This window comes from Pristiophorus japonicus, chromosome 9 (assembly GCF_044704955.1).
Source record: "Pristiophorus japonicus isolate sPriJap1 chromosome 9, sPriJap1.hap1, whole genome shotgun sequence".
NCBI lineage: Eukaryota > Metazoa > Chordata > Chondrichthyes > Pristiophoridae > Pristiophorus > Pristiophorus japonicus.
Genome location: NC_091985.1, coordinates 109,292,794 through 109,318,540, shown reverse-complemented (window position 1 = coordinate 109,318,540; position 25,747 = coordinate 109,292,794). Strand labels below are relative to the sequence as shown.

Genomic DNA, 25,747 nt, shown 5'->3' with positions numbered 1-25,747 from the left:
CAATTGTTTTTATTCTGAGGTAGAGAATAAGAATGGACTCCGTGATCATCTAACCTGATGGAAACACACCATTGTTCTTAACTTTCAAGATAAATCTGTGATAATGTAACCTACTGCAAGTGTTGTTCTATTAATACTACCTATATGATTAATTATGTTACCAAGTCCATGGCAAACACTACAGAGTTTTATGTTAATGGACTGTCTTTGCAAGTTTTTTGCTCTCTTGGATTCATTATTGACTTTTCCCATTTCTGTTCACTTGACTAAATTTTATTGGCATACTATAACATTACAGCTGTTCCAGCTCACTCACAGGCACGTATCCACACCCATGGTCAGTACAGACGTCCAAAAGCAGGCATTTCATGATGCTTACTTAAAATCAGCAACACAGATCATTATGTTCTTTGTTAACTTTCTTTACTTAATTCACCAACGAACAACACTAATATGAGCATGACAAAAGCATCAACTGATGGAAGTCAAAATAGAGTTATCATAATTAACACTGATGAAAAACGATTTCCAACTTCAGGCTCAAATAGGCACATATATTACATAACCCTAACTAATTAAAATGCAAATACATCATCCACAATACCCACTAGTTATAATCTTTCAATAAAGTCTTTTTTAATACACATATATATATGCTCCTGTATGTTCTGCTTCTGTTCACATTTAACAGTTATATGTGTTACTTCATTTACAATTGCTGTTCCTATCTGTAATAATATTTATCCTATTAGTTAGATCACTGATCCTTGTCACTTGTGAAATTTTCTGAGTGCTGCCATTTCTGAAACATGGACTGAATAGTTGTGGGAAGAAGGGAGAAAGGTAAGGACCAGAAGTTCTTTTTAAATCCCCTTTTAAAATAAATGACACGCGAGAGCACCATCATATTTTAATAGATGGCAATTCCCATAATCTACCAACTAAATCACAGCTGGCAAGCTAGAATCAGTTATTGTGTTGTCTTGGAAGATTCTTTTTCCTGCGCTGTTTTAGTCAATTTAAGAACTTTAAAATGTATTCTTCAATCTAAAAGAAACAATCACTGTTGACCAGCCAATCAGATTTTACTCAACAACATCTCAAGTTAGATTAGGTTAGTAAATAAATTAACTGCAAGTGACAGAATTAGCCAAGACAACAGGCACTAATGAGCGATAGGAGCTTGCATTCCCAAACATTTAATATGTACGAGTGATATTAATGTTTCACTGAATTTGACACAGGAACCGAAGATCTCGAGCCAATTAACAATCTCTCAAATCCAGTATCAACATGCAAGAAAATTCATTATTCTAGAATAAATGTCACCACATTTAAATATCAAGAGACCGCAGCATTTTAAAATTAGATGGAATTAAAAAAAAATAGGAAATAAAATGTAGTTATGCACAGTACTTCCTAAAATAGCCACTACTTTGAGATTTTTATTTTTAAAGTCAATCTCCTATTCCCTTTAGTTACTGAGATGTGGTAATGTAATATAAAACTTGCTGCATTCATTTATCATTAAAGTGGTCAGTATCGTGGACTGCAGTCTGTGGTCCACATCACACCCACACATAGACTAACGATTCCAATACGAACCAAATAGTTTATTTTCCCCAAATTAGGATTATTGTGGGAAATCACAATAGTCAGACAGCTTCAACCTTGTAATAATGGAATGGAGAGTTAATGCATTTTGAAGTGCACAATACAAATGAGAAATATGAAGTACAACTGTATCAGTATCTACATTCGAAGTTTGAAGCATAAACAACACCCACAAAAATGTTTCAATCGCCTTCGCGATGCAATTCATTTGATCAATATTCCCTCAAATTTTCTTTGGCTCACATGGTCCATTCAAAATTCCGCATATATGCATTTTTTTCCATTTAAAAGCCAGTGAACCAGCTGCACAGGAGCTTCAATGCTGCGCAGCTTAAAAGAAACATTGCATTTGACATGGAACAGCAATACAAACATTGAGATTGGTAGCAAAATGCATAATATCATATGCAGACTATTAAAATGGTCAATTCTGGCAGCCTGTTGCAATGCCTTTACTTTTTAACAACTATCAACTGCTCACTATGCTGACTCCGTAATGGCTTAATTAGTAAAGGAATCATGTAGCTGAGGCATATGACCAGAAGGATCTAGATAAAATTCCAAGTAATTTCACATGAGGTGCCAGTAGGAGACACTATTATTGGTCTCAGGTAAAAATTAGAGAAGTAGTTTATAAAAAGTTCTCCGATCCAGATCATTATCTGCGATTCCTGTTGGAAAGTACCTGAGTTTGGATGTCAGCTGTGATAACCCCAGTCAGGTTGCCTGGCAACACTCTGGGCTCACACATGAAGAATGGCTACTTGGACACAGCACTGGAGGGCAGCTAGCATCCTGTGAACTGTGCTCCAGCAAGAATCAGAACCAGCCGGGGGTGGAAGGAGGAATTGGCAAAACAAAAGCAGCTTCTGCTTTTGGTTCTTTAAAATTATTGAAAAACCTCAGTGCAGCTGGAGACCATGTGCAAATCTGAGTGCTCACAGATAAAACTGTGCCTCAATAGTGACTAATAGGCTATTTGACCGAGGAGAGGTAGTGATCACAACCGAGACCAAGTCTGTCGTAATTCATTCTATGAATTTATCCACATCCAAGGTGGTTAAATTGTATAATACTCTGGTTAAGCCACAGGTGGAGTACTGTGTGCAGTTCTGGTCGCCGTATTATAGGAAGGACATGATTGCACGAGAGAGGGTGCAGAGGAGATTTACTAGGATGCTGCCTGGAATGGAGAATCTTAGCTACGAGGACAGATTGGATAGGCTGGGTTTGTTCTCATTGGAACAGAGGAGGTTGAGAGGAGACCTCATTGAGGTGTACAAAATTTTGCGGGGCCTAGATATAGTGGATAGCAACGGCCTATTTCCATTGGTGGAGGGGTCAATTACGAGGGGACATAGTTTTAAGGTGGTTGGTGGAAGGTTCAGAGGGGATTTGAGGGGGGAGCTTCTTCATGCAGAGGGTTGTGGGGGTCTGGAAGGGTGGTGGATGCAGAAACCCTCCACATTTAAAAGGTGCTTGGATGGGCACTTAAAGTGCCGTAACCTGCAAGGTTACGGACCTAGAGCTGGTAATTGGGATTAGACTGGTTAACCTCTTGTTGGCCAGCGCAGATACAATGGTAAGTACTGCAGGGAATTGAATATGGCCAGGGTGATCTCCTGGACTAGTTTCGATCGCCTGGATGGATCGGAGAGGAATTTTCCCAGATTTTTTTCCCCCAATTGACCTGGGTTTTTAATCTCGTTTTTGCCTCTCCTAGGAGATCATATGGCTCCGGTTGGGGTGGAGTGCAGAATGTTTCAGTATAAGGGGTGTCGCAATTGTGTGGGGCGGACTGGTTGGGCTGGGTGCTTTTTACCTTTCCGCTATTGTTCATAGGTTTATATGTAACCTACAGGGTTGCTGACCGAGGGCTGTGCGGCTCTCTGTCGGCCGCTGCGGACACGATGGGCCGAAATGGCCTCCTTCTGCGCTGTAAGTTTCTATGTTTCTATACTCAGACTTTCGGGAGAAGTCACTATATAGCGATGGGAATCCTGTCCCAATTTCTCCCCCAGCTAATTCAGAGATGGAGGCAAACTGTAGGATTGCTGCCATAGCTCCAACTGTGATCAGTTAACTCAACACAGACCATGGATGGAAAATATACAATTCTATCCCTTATACGCCTTGGAATTATTCACAGCTTTAGATCAAAGTCTAATTATCTCTCTTATGTGGCTGTCAAATAATTAATTCCTTTACAATATGGATTTCATTATAGTTTCATAGCCCAGTGAAGATTCTTCAGATATTTTACCCATTCATTAAAACCATTATGATATAAATGGAAATATTTTCTGATCATAACTGCACGATAAGAATCAAAAAAGTTGCGTGGTTTTTTTGCAAGTATTAATCCTTCTGCGTGAGCTTTACTCAACAGCATGATTCGGTTCTAGGTTTGCAGTTATTGTATGCACTATTGGGAGTCTTTTTTGATTTAGATACTTGCAGCTTCTGCATTCTCCCCCATTTAACAGCATAGTGGTTGATATCTGTCAAGACAGGGGACAACCTTAAGGAAAAAGGAAGCTTTTCTGCCTCCACTCCATCAGTCATGATTTTAAAAAGTGACAGATGAATGGGAACAGTTTCAAGGCAGCAGCTTCTCACTGCAGAAATTAGATGACTGTTATAAACTACTCAAACTTCACACATGATACTTCGGCTATCTGCACCTCTTGGATCAAACTACTTACTACCTGCTGTGCTATGGTTTTCTCTGCAGTATGCTTCAATCCCATATACGTTAGAGAGTCCACAAATATTAAACCCAAGAAATGTTTTCCACTCCCATCAGTAACTGACATGATCAACAGAAAAATGAATTTCAAGTTGTCCAAAAAAAGTGAATACAAGAACTGCTGGAATCGAAAAATAGGCCGAAAATCGATTTCAACATTTGCTTAATATATAATTATATTTACCTGTTGCTGTGGGTATTGCATTCCCCCCATGCTACTTTGAGTCCTGCCTTGCATGCTCATTGGATAGCGCTGTGGTGTGGGAGGTCCATATGGTTGCCCAGGGTAAGGTCCGCTCTGTTGTTGTTGCTGCTGTTGCTGCGAATAAGGATTGTTGTTCATCCCGTATAGCTGGGGCCTTTTCATACCCATCTGTTCGATTGGATTGCCCTACATCAAGAACAATGGATAACTGATAAATATTAAACAACTACAACATATAGGTAATTCATATCCTATTTCAGTGCAAAAACAGGCTAGGAAACACCTCAGAACATTCTCACTGCTATTCATAGATGATGTGTGTCACGTACTTGCTCAGAAATTATTTCAATACATGATCATTTCATAAACAGCAGCAGTTTATCTCCCTCCCCATTGGTCATACCAAATTCTTCCCAATAGATGATAATCTTGTATCACATCTAATACACAAAATACATCAGGCAATGGGCCTTCTGGCTCCCTGCCAGTTTAAACACTACCTGCTATGAATAGGGCAGTTTTGTTAATACAAAAAGATAGGCGACAGATTCAGTTGCAAAGTTGGCTTCATTGAAGTAAGAAGCTAAGATTGGAAATGGAACACTTTCAGGCACCTAATGACAGCATCAAGGCACTCCTAAATGAGGCACATCAAGTCTCAATCATCCACCATAATAAACCCCCATCCTCAATGAATAATGAAAACTGCAAATAATAGACTCCCTGCACAATCTGCTCCCCCCACCCCCCCAATATTTTTTGTCTGAATGAGTTTTTGAAATTCTAGTTGGTCTATTTAGGTTGATCAAGTTCCCAGCATGTGCACTTACTCAACAATAACCTGATCCCCGATGTTTAGTTTGGATTCCGCCAGGATCACTCAAATCCAGACTGCATTGGAGCCTTGGTCCAAGATGGACATAAGAGCTGAATTCCAGAGACAAGATGAGAGTGACTGCCCTTGGCATCAAGGCAGCATTCAACAGAGTGTGGCACCAAGGAGCCCTAGTAAAACTGATCAGTGAGGATCGGGGTGGGGGGGAAACGACTCTCCATTGGCTTGCTAGAGTCATTCCTAGCACAAAGGAACATGGTTGTGGTTGTTGGAGAGCAAGCATCTCAGCCACGAAATATAGCTGCAGGAGTTTCTCAGGGGAACATCCTAGGCCCAACTATTTCCAACTGCTTCATTAATGACCTTCCCTCCATAAGGTTAGAAGTGGGGCTGTTCACAAATGATTACACAGTGCTTAGCTCTGTTCACATTACCTCACACAATGAAGCAGTCCATATCTGCATGTAGCAAAATCTGGACAACATCCAGGCTTGGGTTGATAAGTGGCAAGTAACATCTGCGCCACAAAAGTGCCAGGCAATAACAATCTCCAACACGAGAGAGCCTAACCACCTCCACTTGACATTCAATGGCATTACCATCACCAAGTCCTCCACCATCAAAATCCTGGTGGTCACCATTTACCAGAAAATCAATTGCAACTGCCACATAAATTACGTGGCTACTATATCAGATCAGAAGTTGGGTATACTGCAATGAATGGCTCACCTCCCAACTCCCCAAAGCCTATCCACCAGCTACAAGGCACAAATTAAGAATGTTATGGAATAATCTCCAATGCTTGGATGGGTGCAGATCAAAAAGTTCAATACATTCCAGGACAAAGCAAAGCAATCAGCTTGATTGGTACCCCACCCACGAGCTTTAACATCAACTATTACCATGGCTGCATTGCATATTATCTACAGGATGCACTGCAGCACCATGCAAACCCATGACCTCCACCACTCAAGTAGGAGAAAGGCAGAAAAAATACATGGAAACATCATCATCTCCAAGTTCCCCTTCTTCCTGACCTGGACATTTTTCACCATTCCATCATCATCGGCAATGCCACATTCCAAGAATGAATAAAAAATAATCAATGTTTTTCTTTATAAAAATGAGATTCCTGAATAGTAAATTCTTCCAGGTACTGAATATCCAGATAACAACCACTACTGGATCAAGAACACAGCCTGTAATATCAAGGAGTAAAAACTAAACATTCAATAACATTTTAGGTGGTTTATGCAAATCCAAACCCAATTCCCATGAACATTTTTGCAGATAATGAATATCCAATTTTTAGGACAGTCAGATTCAAAGCAAATTTCCCTTGACTCAACCCCAATGTATCTCAACTCACAACTCAGAAGAGCACCTCATACTGTTTCTGTGCTGTACATTCTATGTAATACTACAGCATCACTGTGGTATTATTTCAGTTTGACACATCAGCTATTTTGTCATCTTTAACCAAAACTGTCAATTTAGAGATAATTTTGTACTCCAGGCCCATGTCCACCAAGCAGCCCACATCAGATTTTTATATTAAGTACATAGAAGAGACTGTCATCTCATCAGGATTCGAACCCATTTTCTCAAAGTCAAAAGCCTATGCAAACTCAATCAAGTTTCCTTTTTAACAACTCCAATGTCTTCCAATGAAGATTGTAAATAATAGGAATAAACATCTTTGTTGTAACATAACTTGCTTAAAAATATATATTTGAAAATACACCTATCATGGCAAGACATTATGGATTGTAATCTTTAAAACAGAAATATTCTAGAATAGGAACCACAGGTGGTGGCCGGGGATGGCAGAGATGGTGGACGGGGGCAATGCAATCTGACAGGCTTGAGTATTTCCAGCATTTTCTCTTTTATTTCTCCCATTAATTAATGATTTCCTCAGTCACAAAAGTAGTTCCAGTTATAATGAGTGATGGAGCCTAAACTTCAATACAATAAACATTACAAAACATTATATTTATAGTTTACAAAATCAAAACAGAATGATATTCAGATTTTGTTTTATTTCACTCAGAACAATTTTACAGTGACCAGACCTAATGGCTTGATGTTCAAGAAGCAATCGGATACTACAACAATTGCCTTGGAGTCAGTGCAGGTGGCAGAGATGTAATTGGATTCCATTAGCAAATATGCACAAACTGGCTTCATGCTTGTAGAAGATAATGTCTAAGGAAAGCATGGTGGTCAGAGTTCAGTTCTGTGGTATTGGCTCGCAGTCAACATGGGCCACCCGAGGATAAACACCTACAATGGCCTTTTTAAGTACCTTAAGGTGTCCGCCGTGTCTCAGTGGTAGCACTCTCACATCGCAGTTGGATGTCATAAGCTCAACGCCAACTTCAGAGAAGTGCGCCCATAATCTAGGCTGACAATTCAGTGCAGTACTGAGGGAGTGTTGCATTGTCAGAGTTCCTGTCTTTCAGATGAGATATTAAACAAAATCCCGATCTACCCAATGGCATTATTCGAAGAATAGTAGGAGAATTCTTCTGGTGTAACGTCCAATATTTATCCCTCAACCAACATCACAATTTGATTATCTGGTCGTTTATCTCACTGCAGTTTGTGGGACCTTGCTGGGCGCAAATTGGCTCCCATGTTTCCCTACTACATTGATTACACTTCAAAAGTACTTCAATGGCTGCTTTGGGATGTCCTGGGGCCACGAAAGGGCTATATAAATGCAAGTTTGTTCTAATGTTTTAAACTTGTCTGGAAACATACTTCCATAATTCTATATTAAAAAAATAGGATCCCACACAGGTAAAGTTTTATGATATTTTTCTCTTTAAAAACATCACCACTAGCCTGGAGGTTTGTATTTCCTCCTGGGCAGTAAACAGAATCTATTATGTGCTCAGTAACTTGTTACACTGCACACACCGAGACAAAACACAGCTATCACTGCTATTCAAAAAAAGGTAATTGTTGAATTGAGTTCAACCAATTAGGTGAGTATTAAAGTGAAAAACAATTACTTTCACAAATCCAGTTTAATGAATTCCTGGGAGAATATAGGGCAATTCAATTTAAGCTACTTCTGCCATTATCTAGTGTGGGAGGTTTAATAATAAAATATCAGAGCCAATAACTTCTGTAATCCAAGCTGTAGGCAACTGACCTCAAACTCACATGCTAATGCTATCAGAGAGAACCCAGTAACACAAATAATGTAAGACCAGAGCTGCCAAAGGCACCAAAACCCTCCTTGAGCATTTCTGCTGGATAACTCAGATGACAAAGTGCTAGCAGCTGTATTTATGTTGCATCTGCCATGTTATGCCATCCGTAGGCAGTATCATTGATAAGCATGCTCAGTTTCCAATGGCAAGCAATTGTATCTCTGTCACCTCCAGTAACTCCAAGCAACTGCTGTATTACCTGACTGTTGCTCCAACATTAAACACTGGATGATTCAGAACTCCTTACAGTATAACATTAGCAAAACCTATCCCATTTGGCTCTTGCAAACATGATCAATGTTACCATTAGCTATACAAAGTTCTGATTCTGCCAATCTTACTGGCTCCTCAATCAGACTAAATTCCAGTGGTGCACATCCTCTGAATTGTTTGGCCCAGTGCTTTCTGACCAGATCCAGTGAGAGAGTGAGGAATCGGGTGCCTGTGTCAGAACGTGGGGGCGAGAACAAGAGACAGTACGCAGGGCAAGAGCGAGAGACAGACAAAAACATCTTGCATTTATATAGCATCTTTTACCGTAGCAAACATCCCAATCAAAATTTGACAACGAGCCACAGAAGGAGATATTAGGACAGAAAACCAAATGCTTGGGCAAGAGGCAGGTTTTAAGGAGCATCTTAAAAGGAAGAGAGGGGTAGAGAGGGAATTCCTGCACTTAGGACCAAGGCAGCTGGAAGCACAGCTGCAAATGGTGGAGCGATTAAAATCAGAGATGCGCAAGATGCCAGAATGGGAGGAATCAGAGATCTCGAATGCTTGTAGGGCTGGAGGAGGTAACAGAGATAGGGAGGAAAAGGCCATGGAGGGATTTGAAGACAAGGATGAGAATTTTGAAGTGGAGGCATTGCCAGACTGGGAGTTCATTTAGGGTGAAAGATGGGAGGCCAGCCAGGAGAGCATTGGAATAGTCAAGTCTTGAGGTAACAAAGGCATGGGTGAGGCTTTCAGTAGCAGGTGAGCTGAGGCAAGGTCGGAATCAGGCGATGCTACAGAGGTGGAAGTAGGCAGTCTTAGTGATGGCGTGGATATGTGGTCGGAAGCTCATCTCTGGGTCAAACGCAACACCAAGGATGCGAACGGTCAAGCTCAGCTGCAGACAGTTGCCAGGGAACAGAGTTTGTGTCAGGGACCAAAGACAGGGGCTTCAGTCTTCCCAATATTCAGTTGAAGGACATTTCTGCTCAACCAGTACTGGATGTTGGACAAGCAGAGAAAGAAAAGAGCACAAACAATTTTTTAAAAAATTTTAAGAAAAGAGTACATTTGAGAAAAAAAAAGCATATGCGAGAGTAAATAAATGTCCTAAAGTATGTCACAGGTAATGAAGTTTAAAACAGACTCAGGATTGGCAGTATTTCACACAATGAGCAATGTTTAGGCCATGATTAGAAGCTTATGGAAATTCTAGTGACAGTCAATTGAATGACAAACAATGCAGCACAACTCAAATAAGTTTTATTTGATAAATGCGTTGTAAATGTACTGAAGACACTGTTCACTTTGCACAAATCGAACATTAACTTGGCACAAGCAGTTTACACACATAAACTAAAATTTCAGCCTAAAGCCATAGCTTTGAATGCCATGCAAACCATTTATTTTCTCATGCATTTGGTTATAAACAGATGTTGCATCACTTAGATCTGTCCCAATCGTGTAAACATGGTTTTTATTTAAACTTTACAAAATGATCAATAATCTTAATGTCCAAGTTTTAACAAACAGTGCCACAATTGATTACTGTACATTGTCTCAACAACTAGACTTTGCTGTTGAAATTGACTAATAGATAATGTTAGACTAACCCCGTGGGTCTATTTAACAGAAAATCATCTGGTACTGGGAGGAATTCAGTAAAACAATTACTGAGCTATTATCAGCTAGGACAGGATTCTTTTACAAGAATACGGTAAACTCTGCAGCAAGGACAAGACATTGTCAGACACAAATAATGCATCTGCTTTTCCAACGGTCACTAAAATAAGATATGATGACTCCTTTCAAAATGAAACTAAAAGATTGCATTAACTGGCAGAAACATTCAAATTAATTTTACATGGTACAAACTTTACACATACATACCCTCCATCATCAAGTCATAGATCCTAAAACACTTCTCCTTGCCTTTTAACTTAGAACAATGTTCACATAAAGGTGAATTTCCATTTGTTCCCATTTCTGGTGTCATCCAGACCAGCTGACACAGAACAAACAGTAGGATCAGGTTTGAGCAGAGGGACTTCCCGACAGTTATTTCACACCAGATTTCAAATGAAGACACAGCAGACAAATGATTCATGTAAATTGTATTTACAATAAAAATTTGGACCATCTCAGGTCTGATTCAAGTCTGTGCTTAGCTGAGACAACAGTGGAAGCACTACAATTGGCCTCTGCACCCTCATCATCATCATCATAGGCAGTCCTTCGGAATCAAGGAAGACTTGCTTCCACTCTCAAAACGAGTCCTTAGCTGGCTGAACAGTCCAATACGAGAGCCACAGTCCTTGTCACAGGTGGGACAGATAGTCGTTGAGGGTAAAGGAAGGTGGGACAGGTTTGCTGCCTGCGCTTGATTTCTGCATGCTCTCAGCGATGAGACTCGAGGCGCTCAGCGCCCTCCCGGATGCACTTCCTCCACTTAGGGTGGTCTTAGTGCCAGGGACTCCCAGGTGTCGGTGGGGATGTTGCACTTTATCAAGGAGGCTTTGAGGGTGTCCTTGTAATGCTTCCTCTGGTCACCTTTGGCTCGTTTGCCGTGAAGGAGTTCAGAGGAGCACCACTGCGCTAGGGAAAGGTAGGAATGAATAAAAAGCCATGGCTCCCATTCCCAATCATTATCCCACAGCAAAGTGCATGTGTTACTAAGGACAGCATTGGCTCAACTGTGATGTACCCATGATACAAAAGCTTGGAAACACCACTATTTGGGCTCAACCCCATATAATAGCCTCTTGACTGAGGTACCAGAAGGTTGCTGACAATTATGGAACTACACAGGTCAGAATCTTCAGGAGAGGAAATAAATTGTATTTGCACTAGAGGGTAACTACACTACCACAGCTGTCACCAGGTTAATTGTTGAAGTCAAACAAAATCCCAAAGAGAAAATTTAGCTGCATTTGTTTATGAAGATGCCTTTTCCACCAAACGTAGAACAAATGTTTACCTTCCTTTGCAGCAAATCCCTCCACAATCACCAAGCAGCCAGGATAAAAATCGCCCTAATTACTGGTACACAAAAGCCAATCCTTTACCCAACATCATAGAGAGACCTGATGAAATTCAATACCACCGCCAAGAAATTTATCTTCAAAGCCTGCAATTTTTTTCTTATTGAAAACCTGGACAGGGATCAGGCAGCAAGCAAAACACAGAAAATTTGGATAACCTCCTGTTTCTTATTCTAGACACTGCAGAATATAAAAGCTGTGCAACTTTATACATGCAAGCTACCAATGCACTGTATTAGAATACACAATATAGTTAGCATTGTAAGGAACAACTTCATAAGTATCTGAAGCATTATGTTCTTCTTATGTCTAAAACTAAGGATGCATTTTGTGTGCAAATCTTCCTTCTTAAACAAATAATCCAAAAGTAAACTGCTATTTTTTTCCACCAGGCTATTTTTCATAGCAGGCAAGTTACAGAATATTCTTTAAGAAGCTGCAGCTTCATGTCAATAAATGGATTCCACAGGTAAATAGCCTAATTATTGATAAAAGGAAACCAAATTCATGGTGTCCTAGTAATTCTTAACAATTTTACATTTTCTACAATACAAACTACCTTTCCACTTTTGAACTTCCTTTTGGCCTGAAAAAGATTATACTGCCCACAGCTGGAGAGAATGATACTTCAAGCCAACTGTACTCTTTTGGATTACACCTCCATTGCTATCATTCACACAGAAAATCCGTTTATATACCAAAATACAAACTAGAACTGTTTGGCATGCTTCATGGTCTCTGCTTTGGCAAACACAGGTCAGCTAGGAATACATGCACAGCCTAGATTTTCTGATCTGTGTTACTGTAATGTCAAAGATATAACATTTATAATAATGATTGGAAAATCCTGGCTTCTATAATTTGAATTTTACACCAATCTGCACACTTGCTTTCCTGCGTGGTGTGGCTGAGACTGCATAAATGTTGAGCGAGAATATGTGCGTGCAAATTCATATACTATTTTTCACACCATCACTGTTTATCAGTTTTTTAAAAAGTGAACATAATTTGGGAATTATGAACACCAAACTGTTGTCACTCACGTTTATGTACTTGCTACAAATTCCTCCCAAACTTGAGAACACTTCCCAATAATGGGGTAGAATATCCTGTAGCAGTGTAACTGGGAAGTTACACTCTAATTTATATTTATTCATACGCCAATTTTGCCCATGTCAATTTACACCAAACGTTCCTGTGCACTTAATTGGATTATGCCTGAGCTTTTAAAAAAAGGCCGATTACAATACAACGTTAAAGTGCCCTCTGCTTCCACGATAAAGTGGATGGCTCCAGCATTGTCCTGTCAAATCTCTCTAAAGCACAACATCCAATTAATCATTCACCATTACCTGTACTAATAATACTCCTGTTCTCTGGGTCTTCGAGAACAGACAGAATGTTTTGTGTGCTCTTCACAAGCTATGTGTATAAAAATTAGATAATTTTTCTTGACTGTGACACCACTTCTTCACACAATAGTACAGCTCTCCCAAGTCACCAGCTTGCTCTCATCGTGTTAATGACCAATTACAAGGCCTTTTAACTTCTTTTTGTAGTATATGCAAGCACTCTAATGACGACTCCACGAGGTAAGGGTATAGTACTTGACTGTCGTGACCTTAGTCCATTTATTGCAGCTCCTAGAGTGAGGACACCAAGAGGTGAGCTCCCTTTTAGACTTGGTTACCTGCAGTGTGCAGGTGACCCTTAGGTCTCCGCCAGTAGCACCCTCTGGTGGTACAGGTATGGTGTATACTGTGTGAAGGTACAGTGGCCTAGTGTTACAGTGCATACATTAACATACATAACACTTAATCTAAAATTATATATTTAAGAACTTTCTAAGCAATATAATGACACTGTTGTGGAGCTATACTCCACTCCCTCTGTATTCTATGATTTGTACCTTACTTGGTCAAATGGATTAAATTTGAAGACACAAATGGAAAGACTTCATTACTTGTACACTTTAATTACTGCAACCTAGGAACAACAAAATTGGAAGGTAGTTTCCAGCCTTTCATTTGCAGTCAGTGGTGAATAAACGGCGCTCGCCATTCATTACACATATAGCTGCCCACTGACAGAGGGATTTTGCACGGTAACTTACGGCAAATAGAGAGCCATTTCAGCCTTGCATCCTCTACAGGGAATTTAGGAGCTGTGTGAACAGTGTCTCTCTTTAACCAATCAGATTGAAGAATCCTTACCGAGACACACACAGGCCGAAATTGTCACTTTTTATAGCCCCGTTAGTAAAGGCTGCTAATGATTTATTGCCCGGGGGCGGGCAGCGGAAGTGACTCGTCTGGAATTGCCCCCAGGATGCTGCAGGCGAAAATAGGTTTGCGCTGCGCCCCTTACTTTTCGTCCCGGACAGGGGCGCACATGGCAATGATGTAAGCACCGTGAACACCGACCCCTTATCGTCCCATGGGGGAAATTGCCCACGAGACTGGCGCAGGGCGATGTCATGGGGCATCGCGGCTGCCCTTAAAGGGGAGGGACGTTGTGACGCGACAGCGCTGAGCCTCATGCCTCGCTAATGCCGCGTGCTTCCGATACTGCCCCGCACAAATTTTTCAAACAAAGACCCCAATTCAGCGACATATAGCAGTCCATCTCGCCGGACGCTAAATATTAATTAAATTCAAAATTGTGCACCCCAAACGGGGCACGGTGCAATTTCCCACCAGGAAGTGCAGAAAGAATATTTAATTTGTTGTAAAATCATGTACAGAAAGCAAGAGAGAGAGGAGGGAAAGAAAGATTATTTTTTTTGTAACATCTCCCAACAATAATTTAAATCTGAAGGAATTGAGACCACACACTTATAAAAGTAAAATGTCAATGCCTGAGAGGTAGTAATTAAGACTTAATATGCCAGTAGTGTCAGCTGTGGCTCAGTTGGTAGCACCCTCGCCTCGAGTCAGACGGTTGTGTGTTCGAGGTCCCTCTCCAGGGACTTGAGCACAAAAATCTAGGCTGACACTCCAGTACTGAGGGTGTGCGGCACTGTTGGTGGTGCGGTCTTTTGGCTAAGATGCAAATTGGCTGCTACGTTTCCTACATTACAACAGTGACTGCACTTCAAAAAGTACTTAATTGGCTGTAAAGAGCTTTGGGATGGTCGGTGGTCCTGAAAGGTGCTATATAAATGCAAGTCTTTCTTCAAAATTCACTTAAACTTGAATGTACAAGCCCTAGCATTTTCTGGCGTGTTTAGCGGGCAAGTACCACAATCTCATGCCGTTAATGTGTTTTAATGCCGAGTCTCTTAGTGAGGTACCAATGTAGCAAAGCTTGTGGAGGAGCAGGGCCATTCTGACAGCAACTTCCTGATTTCCACATTTAACTGCGCATGTGTGGACGCAGGAAGTTGCTGTCCGATTTACTCCTTAATAACAGTGAACACTCATAGCCTCACCGTTGTTCTTACTGCAAAAGAACACTGTTTTGGACACAAATTGACATGAACTTCCAGGCAAATCAGTTTAGAATTGGCACAGATAGACACTTTGGAGCAGGTTCTCAGTTTCCCTACTGGTCAAAGAGAACATGATATGGGGGCGGGGGAAGTAAAAATGGAGTTTATATTTATATACAAATAAAATAAAACAGTAGACTACTTTTTATGTCCTTGTTTCAACCGTCAGAAAAATTGGTGAACAGAAAATAGTTGCTCCAACTGAAGGCTCTACAACGCACTTACAAATAACAGACAAGTAAAGACCCTCTGGTCCATCGAGTCTGTCCCACACAAATGCGATACCTGGTGTATCCCAATATATACTCTCCACCCCATCCAAAACCACATGATCTCCTGGGAGAGGCAAAAAACCAGATCAAAAAACCCAGGCCAATTTGGGAGAAAATCTGGGAAATTCCTCTCCAACCCATCTAGGCAATCAAAACAAGTCCAGATCATCAAGGGGGTACTGAAGTTTCATGTTCAGCCATGAACTCATTGAATGGCGGTGCAGGCTAGAAGGGCTGAATGGCCTGCTCCTGCACCTATTTTCTATGTTTCTATGTTTCTATCATACTGACTCTGTAGTAACTGCATTCTGTAAGAAGTGATCTCCACCCCAGCCAGAAACAGGTCCAGCTCTCGCTTGAAGGAACTCAGCGAATCAGCATCCACAGCACGAGTCTGCGGCCTGTTGCAGAGGTCCACTATTCTCTGGAAAAGAACCAGCTGCTGACATCTAACCTAGATCTAGTCTTGTACAACTTAAATTTGTGACCCCTGGTCCTCCATAACCTATTTAATTGGAGTAAACTGTCAATTGGAACACAATCTATTCCCTTCATTATCTTATAAACCTCAATCAGATTCCCTCTAAGCCTACGCTTCTCTAAAGTGTAGAGTCCCAAGTCTTTTAGCCTATCTTGATCACCAAGATGCTTTAAACTGGGAATTCATCTCGTGGCCCTCCTCTGCACCCTTTCCAAAGCTTCAATATCACCCACCATGTGAGGAGACCAAAACTGGAGACAGTTGTCTCAAGAGAGTTCTGACCAAGGTCTTTAAGCGAGGGACTTCAGTTATGTGGATAGACTAGAGATGTTGGGGTTGTTCTCCTAAGAGCAGAGAAGGTTTAGAGGAGATTTGATAGAGGTGTTGAAAATCATGAGGGGTCTAGACAGAGTAGGTAGAGAGAAATTGGCGGAAGGGTCGAGAACCAGAGGACACAGATTTAAGGTGATTGGCAAAAGAACCAAAGGCAACATGAGCAACGAGTGGTTAGGATCTGGAATGCACTGCCTGAAACGGTGGAGGAGGCAGACTCAATCGTGGCTTTCAAAAGGGAATTGGATAAGTAACTGAAGGGTAAAAAATTGCAGGGCTATGGGGAAAGGAAGGGCTCTTGCAGGTGACCAGGGTTAGGAACTGAATATCCAAGGATATTCGATATTTAGGAAGGACAGGCAAAAAGGAAGAGGGGGTGGTGTGGCATTGTTAATAAAGGATGAAATCAGAGCAATAGTGAGAAAGGATATTGGTTCAGAAAATCAAGATGTAGAATCAGTCTGGGCGGAGCTAAGAAGCACCAAGGGGCAGAAAACATTGGTGGGAGTTGTCTATAGGCCTCCTGACAGTAGTGGTAGTGTAGGGGACGGCATCAAACAGGATACTACAGTAATCGTAGGTGACTTTAATCTACATGTAGACTGGTCAAACCAAATTAGTAATAATACTGTGGCAGATGAATTCCTGGAGTGTGCACGAGATGTTTTTTTAGACCAGTATGTTGAGGAGCCTACTAGGGAACAGGCTATCATAGATTGGGTATTGTGTAATGAGAAGGGGTTAATTAACAGTCTTGTTGTGCGGGGTCCTTTAGGGAAGAGTGACCATAACGTGATTGAATTTTTTATCAAGATGGAAAGTGAAGTAGTCCAATCCGAAACTAGGGTCCTAAAATCTAACCAAAGGAAACTACGAAGGTATAAGGAATGAATTGACTATGATAGATTGGGAAGATTCATTAAAAGGCATGACGGTGGATAGGCAATGGCTAATACTTTATGAACGAATGCATGAATTGCAACAGTTATACATTCCTTTCGGGTGTAAAAACAAAAAGGAAAAGTGGCCCAACCTTGGCTAACAAAAGAAATTAAGGATCGTATTAGATCCAAAGAGGAGTTATACAAAGTTGCCAGAAAAAGTAGCAAGCCTGAGGATTGGGAACAGTTTAGAATTCAGCAAAAAAGGACCAAGAGATTGATTAAGAGGGGAAAAAGAGAGTATGAGAGTAAACTTGCAAGGAACATAAAAACCGACTGCAAAGTTTTTCTACAAGTACGTAAAAAGAAAAAGATTAGTGAAGACAAATGTAGGTTCTTTACAGACAGAAACGGGAGAATTTGTAATGGGGAACAAGGAAATGGCAGAACAATTAAATAAATACTTCAGTTCTGTCTTCACGGAAGAAGACACAAATAACGTCCCAGAAATGCTAGGGAACCCTCTAGTAAGCAAGAGGAATTAAAGGAAATGATAATTAGTAAGAAAGTAGTGCTGGAGAATCTAATGGGACTGAAGGCGGATAAATCCCCAGGGCCTGATGATCTGCATCCCAGAGTACTAAAAGAGGTAGCCATGGAAATAGTAGATGCATTGGCTGTCATCTTCCAAAATTCTATAGATTATGGAACAGTTCCTGCAGATTGGAGGGTGGCAAATGTAACCTCACTATTTAAAAAAGGAGGGAGAGAGAAAACAGGGAACTGCAGACCAGTTAGCCTGACTGTAGTAGGGAAAATGCTGGAGTCCATTATAAAGGATGTGATAACAACACACTTAGATAATATCAACGGGATTAAAAAAGTCAACATGGATTTATGAAAGGAAAATCATGTTTGACAAACCAACTGGAGTTTTTTTTGAGGATGTAACTGATAGAATAGATAAGGGAGAACCAGTGGATGTAGTGTATTTGGATTTTAAGAAGGCTTTTGATAAAGTCCCACATAAGAGATTAGTGTGCAAAATTAAAGTACATAGGATTGGGGGTAGTGTATTGGCATGGACTGAAAATTGGTTTACTGACAGGAAACAGAGAGTAGGAATAAACAGGTCTTTTTCAGGGAGGCTGGCAGTGACTAGTGTGGTACCACAGGGATCAGTGCTATTCAATGTATAAAATGATTTGGATGAGGGAACCAAATGTAATATTTCCAAGTTTGCTGATGACACAAAACTAGGTGGGATTGCGAGTTGTGAGGAGGATGCAAAGACGCTGCTAGGCGATTTAGATAGGTTGAGTGAGTGGGCAAACACATGGCAGATGCAGTATAACGTGGATAAATGTGAAGTTTTCCACTTTGGTAGGAAAAACATAAGGAAAAAGTATTATTTAAATGGTGATGGCTTGGGAAGTGTCAATGTACAGAGGGACCTGGGTGTCCTTGTACACCAGACATTGAAAGCAAACATGCAGGTGCAGCAAGCAGTTAGGAAGACAAATGGTATGTTGGCCTTCATTGCAAGAGGATTTGAGTACAGGAGCAAAGATATCTTACTACAATTATACAGGGCCTTGGTGAGACCGCACCTGGAGTATTGTGTGCAGTTTTGGTCTCCTTACCCAAGAAAGGATATACTTACCATAGAGGGAGTTCAGCGAAGGTGCACCAGACTGATTCCTGGGATGGCAGGACTGTCGTATGAGGAGAGATTGGGTCGACTAGGCCTGTATTCACTGGAGTTTAGAAGAATGAGGTGGGGGGGTGGGGGGATCTCATTGAAGCGTATAAAATTCTGACTGGGTTAGACTGGATGGCTGGGAAGTCTAGAACAAGGGGTCACAGTCTCAGGATAAGGGGTAGGAAATTTAGGACCGAGATGAGAAATTTTTTCACTCAGAGGGTGGTGGCCCTGTGGAATTCTCTACCACAGAAGGCTGTGGAGGCCAAGTCACTGAATATATTTAAGAGGGAGATAGGTAGATTTCTCGAAACAAAAAACATCAAGGGGTATGGGGAAAAAACGGGAATATGGTGTTGAGATAGAGGATCAGCCACGATCATATTGAATGGCGGTGCAGACTTGAAGGGCTGAATGGCCTACTACTGCTCCTATTTTCTATGTTTGCAGAGAACTGCCACTGGCTTGTTGGGCCAAATGGCCTCCTTCTGTGCTATAACCATTCTATGATTCTAAGGTATTGTACAAGGACTAAATAGTATGCCTCGTCTTGCAGCAATTGTCCTATGGATACACCCCTAGCTATCGCTTCATAGCATTGCTCATGTATCTTTAGAGATGTATGTATTAGAATATCCAAATCTCTTTCCATCCCCACCTTCTTTAATGCTTTTGCCTGAAGGGCGTGTGAACGTTGATCATTTGTCCTGCCCACATGCATAACATTGATGAATAACTTGGATAAGTGCATTGTGTTAGCCCGGTCTCAGTTGGTAGCACCATCACCTCTGAGTCAGAAGGTTGTGGGTTCAAGTCCCACTCCAGAGACTTGAGCATAAAAATCTAGGCTGACACTCCAGTGCAGTGCTGAGGGAGTGCTGCACTGTCGGATGAGACATTAAACCGAGGCTCCGTCTGCTCTCTCGAGTGGACATAAAAGATTCTATGGCACTATTTTCGAAGAATAGCAGGGGAGTTATCCCCGGTGTCCTAGCCTATATTTGTCCCCCAATCAACATCACAAACAGATTATCTGGTCATTATCATATCGCTATTTGTGGGAGCTTGTTGTGCGCAAATTGGCAGCTGTGTTTCCTTCATTACAGCAGTGACTACACTTTAAAAAGTACTTCAATGGCTGTAAAGTGCTTTAGGACGTCCAATAATCATGAAAGGCGCTATATAAATGCAAGACTCTTTCTTTCTATTTGCCAGTCTTGAGCCCAATCTCCCAACACATTAAGACCTGCCTAAAGCAGACGAGCATTGTCTACAGTCCTAAAAGATCTTCGTATCATGTGCAAATTTGCAGATCGTGCCCCCAACACTCACTTCTAGATCATTAATAAAAATAGTAAAGAGCAACGCTCCCAACACCGATCCCTGTGGTGACTGGTCTCAAAAGAGATCCAAATCCATCTTTAACTACTTTTTGCTTATGTCCTGTCAGCCAGTTCTCAATCCAGCTCTATATATTACCACTAATACCAGAGGCTTCGATCTTAGAGAAGCCTCTTGTGTGATACCTTATCAAAAGCTTTTTGGAAGTCTAGATAAATAATGTCTACTGAGCTTCCCTTATCCACCAACTTTGTAATTTCTTCAAAAAATACAATTAGATTTGTAAGACGTGACATTTTATGAAGCCATGTTGGGTGTCCCCAATATGTCTATCTCTTTCCAAGCATTCATATATTACACTCCCAATGATTCCCTCAAGCATCTTTACCTATTACTGATGTGAAACTAATGGGCATATAGTTACCCAGGTCCGTCGTGTCACCTTTTTTAAAGATGGGGACTGCATTAGCCTCTTTCCAGTCTACGGGAACAATTCCAGAGTGCAGTGAGCTATTAATAATACAGGCCAGGGGCTCGCACAGCGCATATATTATCTCCCCGAGGACCCGCAGGTGGATATCATCCAGCCCAGCTGCTCTATTTTCAAGGTCTTAATTTGTTCTGAAACAATATGTTCATCTGTTAATCATACTAGTTTTGTTAGTAACATTATTCAATTCTAATAGTCGAGCATCATCTGCAACAGTTCAGACCGATCCAAAGTACTCATTTAATATTTCCACCATACCCAGTGAGTCCTTTGTAACCTGTCCTTGAATGTCCTTCAATGGCCCAATACAGTCTTTGACAGTTCTGTGACTCTTCACATAAGTGAAAAAGCTTTTCACTTTACTTCCCTTATACTTAGGTAAAGAAAATGCATTGATTTTAGAAAAAAAAATGAGGAGGAAAAAAACAAGAATGCAAGTGACAGTGAGTTACAAATCCTGCCCCTTCATCTCGATTACCTGGCTTTTATTCCAGCCAAACTGACAATGAACATATCTCCTTTTTCTGCTGCCTACAAGAGTGTTCAATGAAATGAGTTTGGACAGTCTCAGAGCATATAATTTCAATCTCTGTGGTCAGAGAACAGTTGAAATGGGGTAACTCAATTTCCCAGTCTTACAATAGGAATGCTCGAGCTTGGGGCCAAGGCAAAATGTTAGGATAGAGGGCAGGGAGTTTCACTTTGCATTTAAATGTGCAATATCTGACTGGAGATGCTTGAAGCTGGCAATGGGAAGGAAGGTATATTTCCCACTATGAACAACCCTCAACTCATAAAGTAAAGATATGGCACAACATTCAGCTAAATATGCACTCAGATGAAATTCAGTAATTTTTTAAAAAATACTCAAAATTTGACTTGACCAACTGTGCATAACATCACTTCTGAAAGCAATAGAAGTGGATGGCAAGGGTGGGGAGGAAATCAGAAACATTACATTTCATTGACCCACCTCCAGAAACAGAAAAAAAAATGTTGGTTCCCATCAACAGGTGATAAACTACTTTTGTTAGAAAATAGTAATACGGAAGTATTCTTTGAATAAAAATAGGACAAGGCTATATATGCCTAGAATGTTCTCTAATAAAATATAGCATATACCCATGGCCAATGTGAATTTCCACTAAACTATCCAAATTGTCATTTGTGACCAAGAATCATCATGACTCACATACAACTTCATTTATCAATTGATTCACCCCTTTACTAAACACTTTAAATAAATTGTGGTTTGATTTTAAATATTTAGAAAGAAGAAAAGCTACATGAGAATGACTAAAATTACAAACCTGGTATCCAAAAAGAGTGCTACGGCCTTAATGAAGCTGTACATAGCTCAGTGACTGCCGATCTAATTAGAATACCTTATGGAAATATTTCACATTTCTACATTGATCACGGTACATGGTTTATTTCAGTACGTATATTCTAGGTTTCAAAAATTGCCTCACCTGGCTTTTTATTTACTTTTTTTTTTAAAGTAGTGATACAGCTCACAGAATTTTCTGAAGTACATTGAAATGGAGTTAACTTTTGTTAAATTATGCATACACACCAAAGGAGTTTAACCACTACACCACAAACCGGTATGTTAAATATCACTAGCTGACAATACAAAAAAACGATCATCACAGAAAAAGCATCCAATGGCTTTGTGAAGTAATGCATCACATGTGTTACTGAACCAAGTTTAATCTTTGGTCTGCTGTAAGTTAGGTGATCTGAAGTCAAGTCAAATTTGTAGGTGTCAGTGCGCAAGGAGGGAAAAATAAATCAAGTAGGGCTCCATCTCAAAAGTCACGAGCCAGTAATCCTTGCTACAAATTGCATATGGGCTTAGATGAATTCCCTGGTAAAATAGTCTGCTAACATGCTTTAGCTAAGCTCACATGGTCACTAGAGGGCTGATGGCGCCTGTGGAACTGTACTCCAACAAGCATTAGCACATAGAATAAATTAGAAAAATAAAACTAGTGTGCAGTGGACTTTTCAACATTATCCTGCATTCCCAACTGAAGACAGCTACATGTAAAGGACTGAGTAGTACTGTGGGTTAGCAGATTTCCCTTTCATCTCTGGGACCTAGGTTTAAATGCAGCCAGACTGATGAATTAATTTTCTTGTCTATTGGCTGCAAGAGTCCTATTAAAACATTCTCACAGCGCAAACTGTCCCTATTGGCAGTTTTGTTCTGAAAGGCCATAGGGTAGCTGGTATGGAAAATAGCATATTGGTGCATAATTTCAAAGTTTGCAGATGACATGAAACTCAAATGTAATCAACAATGAAGATGGTAACAGAATTCAGGAGGGCATAGACAGATTGATGAAATGGACAGATACATGGCAGATGAAATGACATGCAGAGAAATGTGAAGTGATACATTTTGGTAGGAAGAATGAGATGCAGCAATATGAACTAAAAGGTACAATTTTAATGGGAAGCAGGAAGAGAGACCTGGAGGTGGATATACACAAATCTTTGAAGGTGGCAGAAACAAGTTGAGAAGGCTGTTAAAAAAACATATGAGATCCTTGACTTTATTAATAGAGTACAAAAGCAAGGAGATTATGCTTAACCTTTAAAAAACACTGGTTAGGCCTCAGCTGAAGTATTGTGTTCAATTCTGGGGACCATACTTTAGGAAGGATGTTAAGGTCTTAGAGGTGGGTAGATGAGATTTATAGGAATGGTACCAGGGATGAGGGACTTGAGTTATGTGGAAAACCAGAGAAGCTGGGGTCATTCTCCTTATAGCAGAGAAGGTTAAGAGGAGATTTGATAACGGTGTTCAAAATCATGAAGGGTTTTAATAAGAGTAAATAAGGAGAAATGGTTTCCAGAAGGGTCGGTAACCAGAGGACTTAGTTTTAATGTGACTGACAAAAGAATGAGAGAGGACATGAGGAAACATTTTTTTTTAAACACAGCCTAAAAGGATGGTGGTGATGGAAGCAGCTTCAATAGTAACCTTCAAAAGGGATTTGGATAAATACTTGAATGGAAAAATTTACAGGGCTATGGGACTAATTGGATAGCTCTACGAAAGAGCTATCACAGGCATGACGGATCGAATGGCCACCTTATATGCTTTTCTTTTTTTTTTTAATTCATTCATGAGATGTGGGCGTCACTGGCATCCTAATCCCCAGCACTGACATCCCTTCCTTTGATTAGCACAAACAAATCATCAAAGTGGAGCGCGGGAAAAGGAAAGAGCCTGAGAAGTTGGGGAGTGAGAAATTTGCATGTTTTGTGCCTTACATCAAGAGTTGGAGTTTTTGCTCTGGTGCTGCTTTGCAGAAAAACAAGTGCTTAAGTATGTGGCTGTTGGGCCAAACATTTTCTGGATACATTTGGTAGAATTGCATATAGCATTATGCTCAACTGCAGCACGGATTGGTCTATTTTTAATGAGCGAGGCTGAGTGCACAATCAAATGTTAAATGAGACTTGCTGAGTACACCAATCAATAGCATGCTCAATCTCAAGTTATAAAAGTTCTCAATCAGCAGTGTAATTAATCCTACAATCAGGATTTTTTTTTCTCCCCCTGCACCTCTTCTGAAAGCATCAGTCCTTTCTGGGGTGCAGCTCTCTGCATCACTTGCTGTTCAATAACTCATCCAAGTGGTCACTAACTTATGCATGATTATGGATAGCGAATACAGCCAGTAAACATCATTTGATCCTGTCCTCGCCCAATATCCCCACACACATTTCCCAACAAGGATTATTGGATAGTGAAGCACGGCTGATTTTCCCCTCCCTAATTCTGGGGTGCACATGCAAATAGTATCACCAGTGCTACCCCAGCTAAGATCGGTTAACTCAGCACAAACTAGGGACTAAACTGAGGGCCTTCCTACTCAGTGTTGCTCAGAGCCTCAAACTTGCTGAGCCATTCGGAGAACATCCCACAAATGTTCTTATTCTAACACTAACATAATATTCACTTTCACTTCCCTAATTTTCTCCCATCTTCTCAAGGCCTTGACTCTTGTTCTGGTACATTCTGGTGGCGCTGGTATCTTTCCCAGCTGGCCATTTGTTCATGCATAAGCCAACCTGAATATTTCCAGACTATTTGACCATAAGTGGACATCACAGCTGTGCTTAACTTTATCCTTACCTGATGTCCACACAAGCACATTTTCCAGCAGCAGAAATTATAAGAAAGTGATCAAGAGCAGGAACCAAACAGATCTTTTCTCAACACCAAGGTCTACTATAACAACACCACTTCAGACAGTTTCACACAGACACAGGATTGAACTTGGGACCTTCCTAGTCTGTACCACACTGGATGGTACATTTAACCATAGAGAAAGCAGGTGATCTTGCTTTGCTTAAGTGATCAATATTAGTTATATGAAAGGTATTGCTGCGATTTTCAGAAGCAATTATTTCATGAGATTCATGGCTGCTTTTTCCAAAAGAACTGTCACACGAGGGAAGCTTCATATTTTAAGGTCAATATGACCATTGAGGACAGCATTCCAAGTTTCAGAATTTGTGTTTGTAACATTTCAAAATTCCAGTCAAAAAGGATGAGAGTCAGGATTTAAAAGGTAATAATTTAGAGAACATTGACACATTATTTAACAATAAATTTATAAAAGCATTGCCCAATTACCATCATAAAAAGGAGACTGTACAAAAAGTTACAAATGGTCTGTGGAAAAGAGATGTCAAGGCATTTAGAATGCATCTCTAAACATGCTCCACTACCCAAGAGCACAAACTTCCATTACAACTTTCATACATCCAGTTACTTTTCACTGTTCAACCAAGAGGTTGACGACAGGCCCTATTCATATTGAAACAGACCAGCATGTCCCACACAAAAGCAGAA

General features: G+C 40.6%; 1 protein-coding gene across 7 annotated transcripts in view; it reads right to left on the bottom strand.

Moving 5' to 3' along the window:
- The window catches only part of arid1b (AT-rich interactive domain 1B), a 646,010-nt gene that overhangs the window by 607,134 nt on the left and 13,129 nt on the right, over positions 1-25,747 (bottom strand). For all 7 annotated transcript variants that reach the window (XM_070889678.1, XM_070889679.1, XM_070889680.1 and 4 more), the window contains exon 2: positions 4,548-4,754. In XM_070889678.1, coding sequence (XP_070745779.1) covers positions 4,548-4,754 — 207 coding nt within the window. The remainder of the gene's footprint in view (positions 1-4,547; positions 4,755-25,747) is intronic.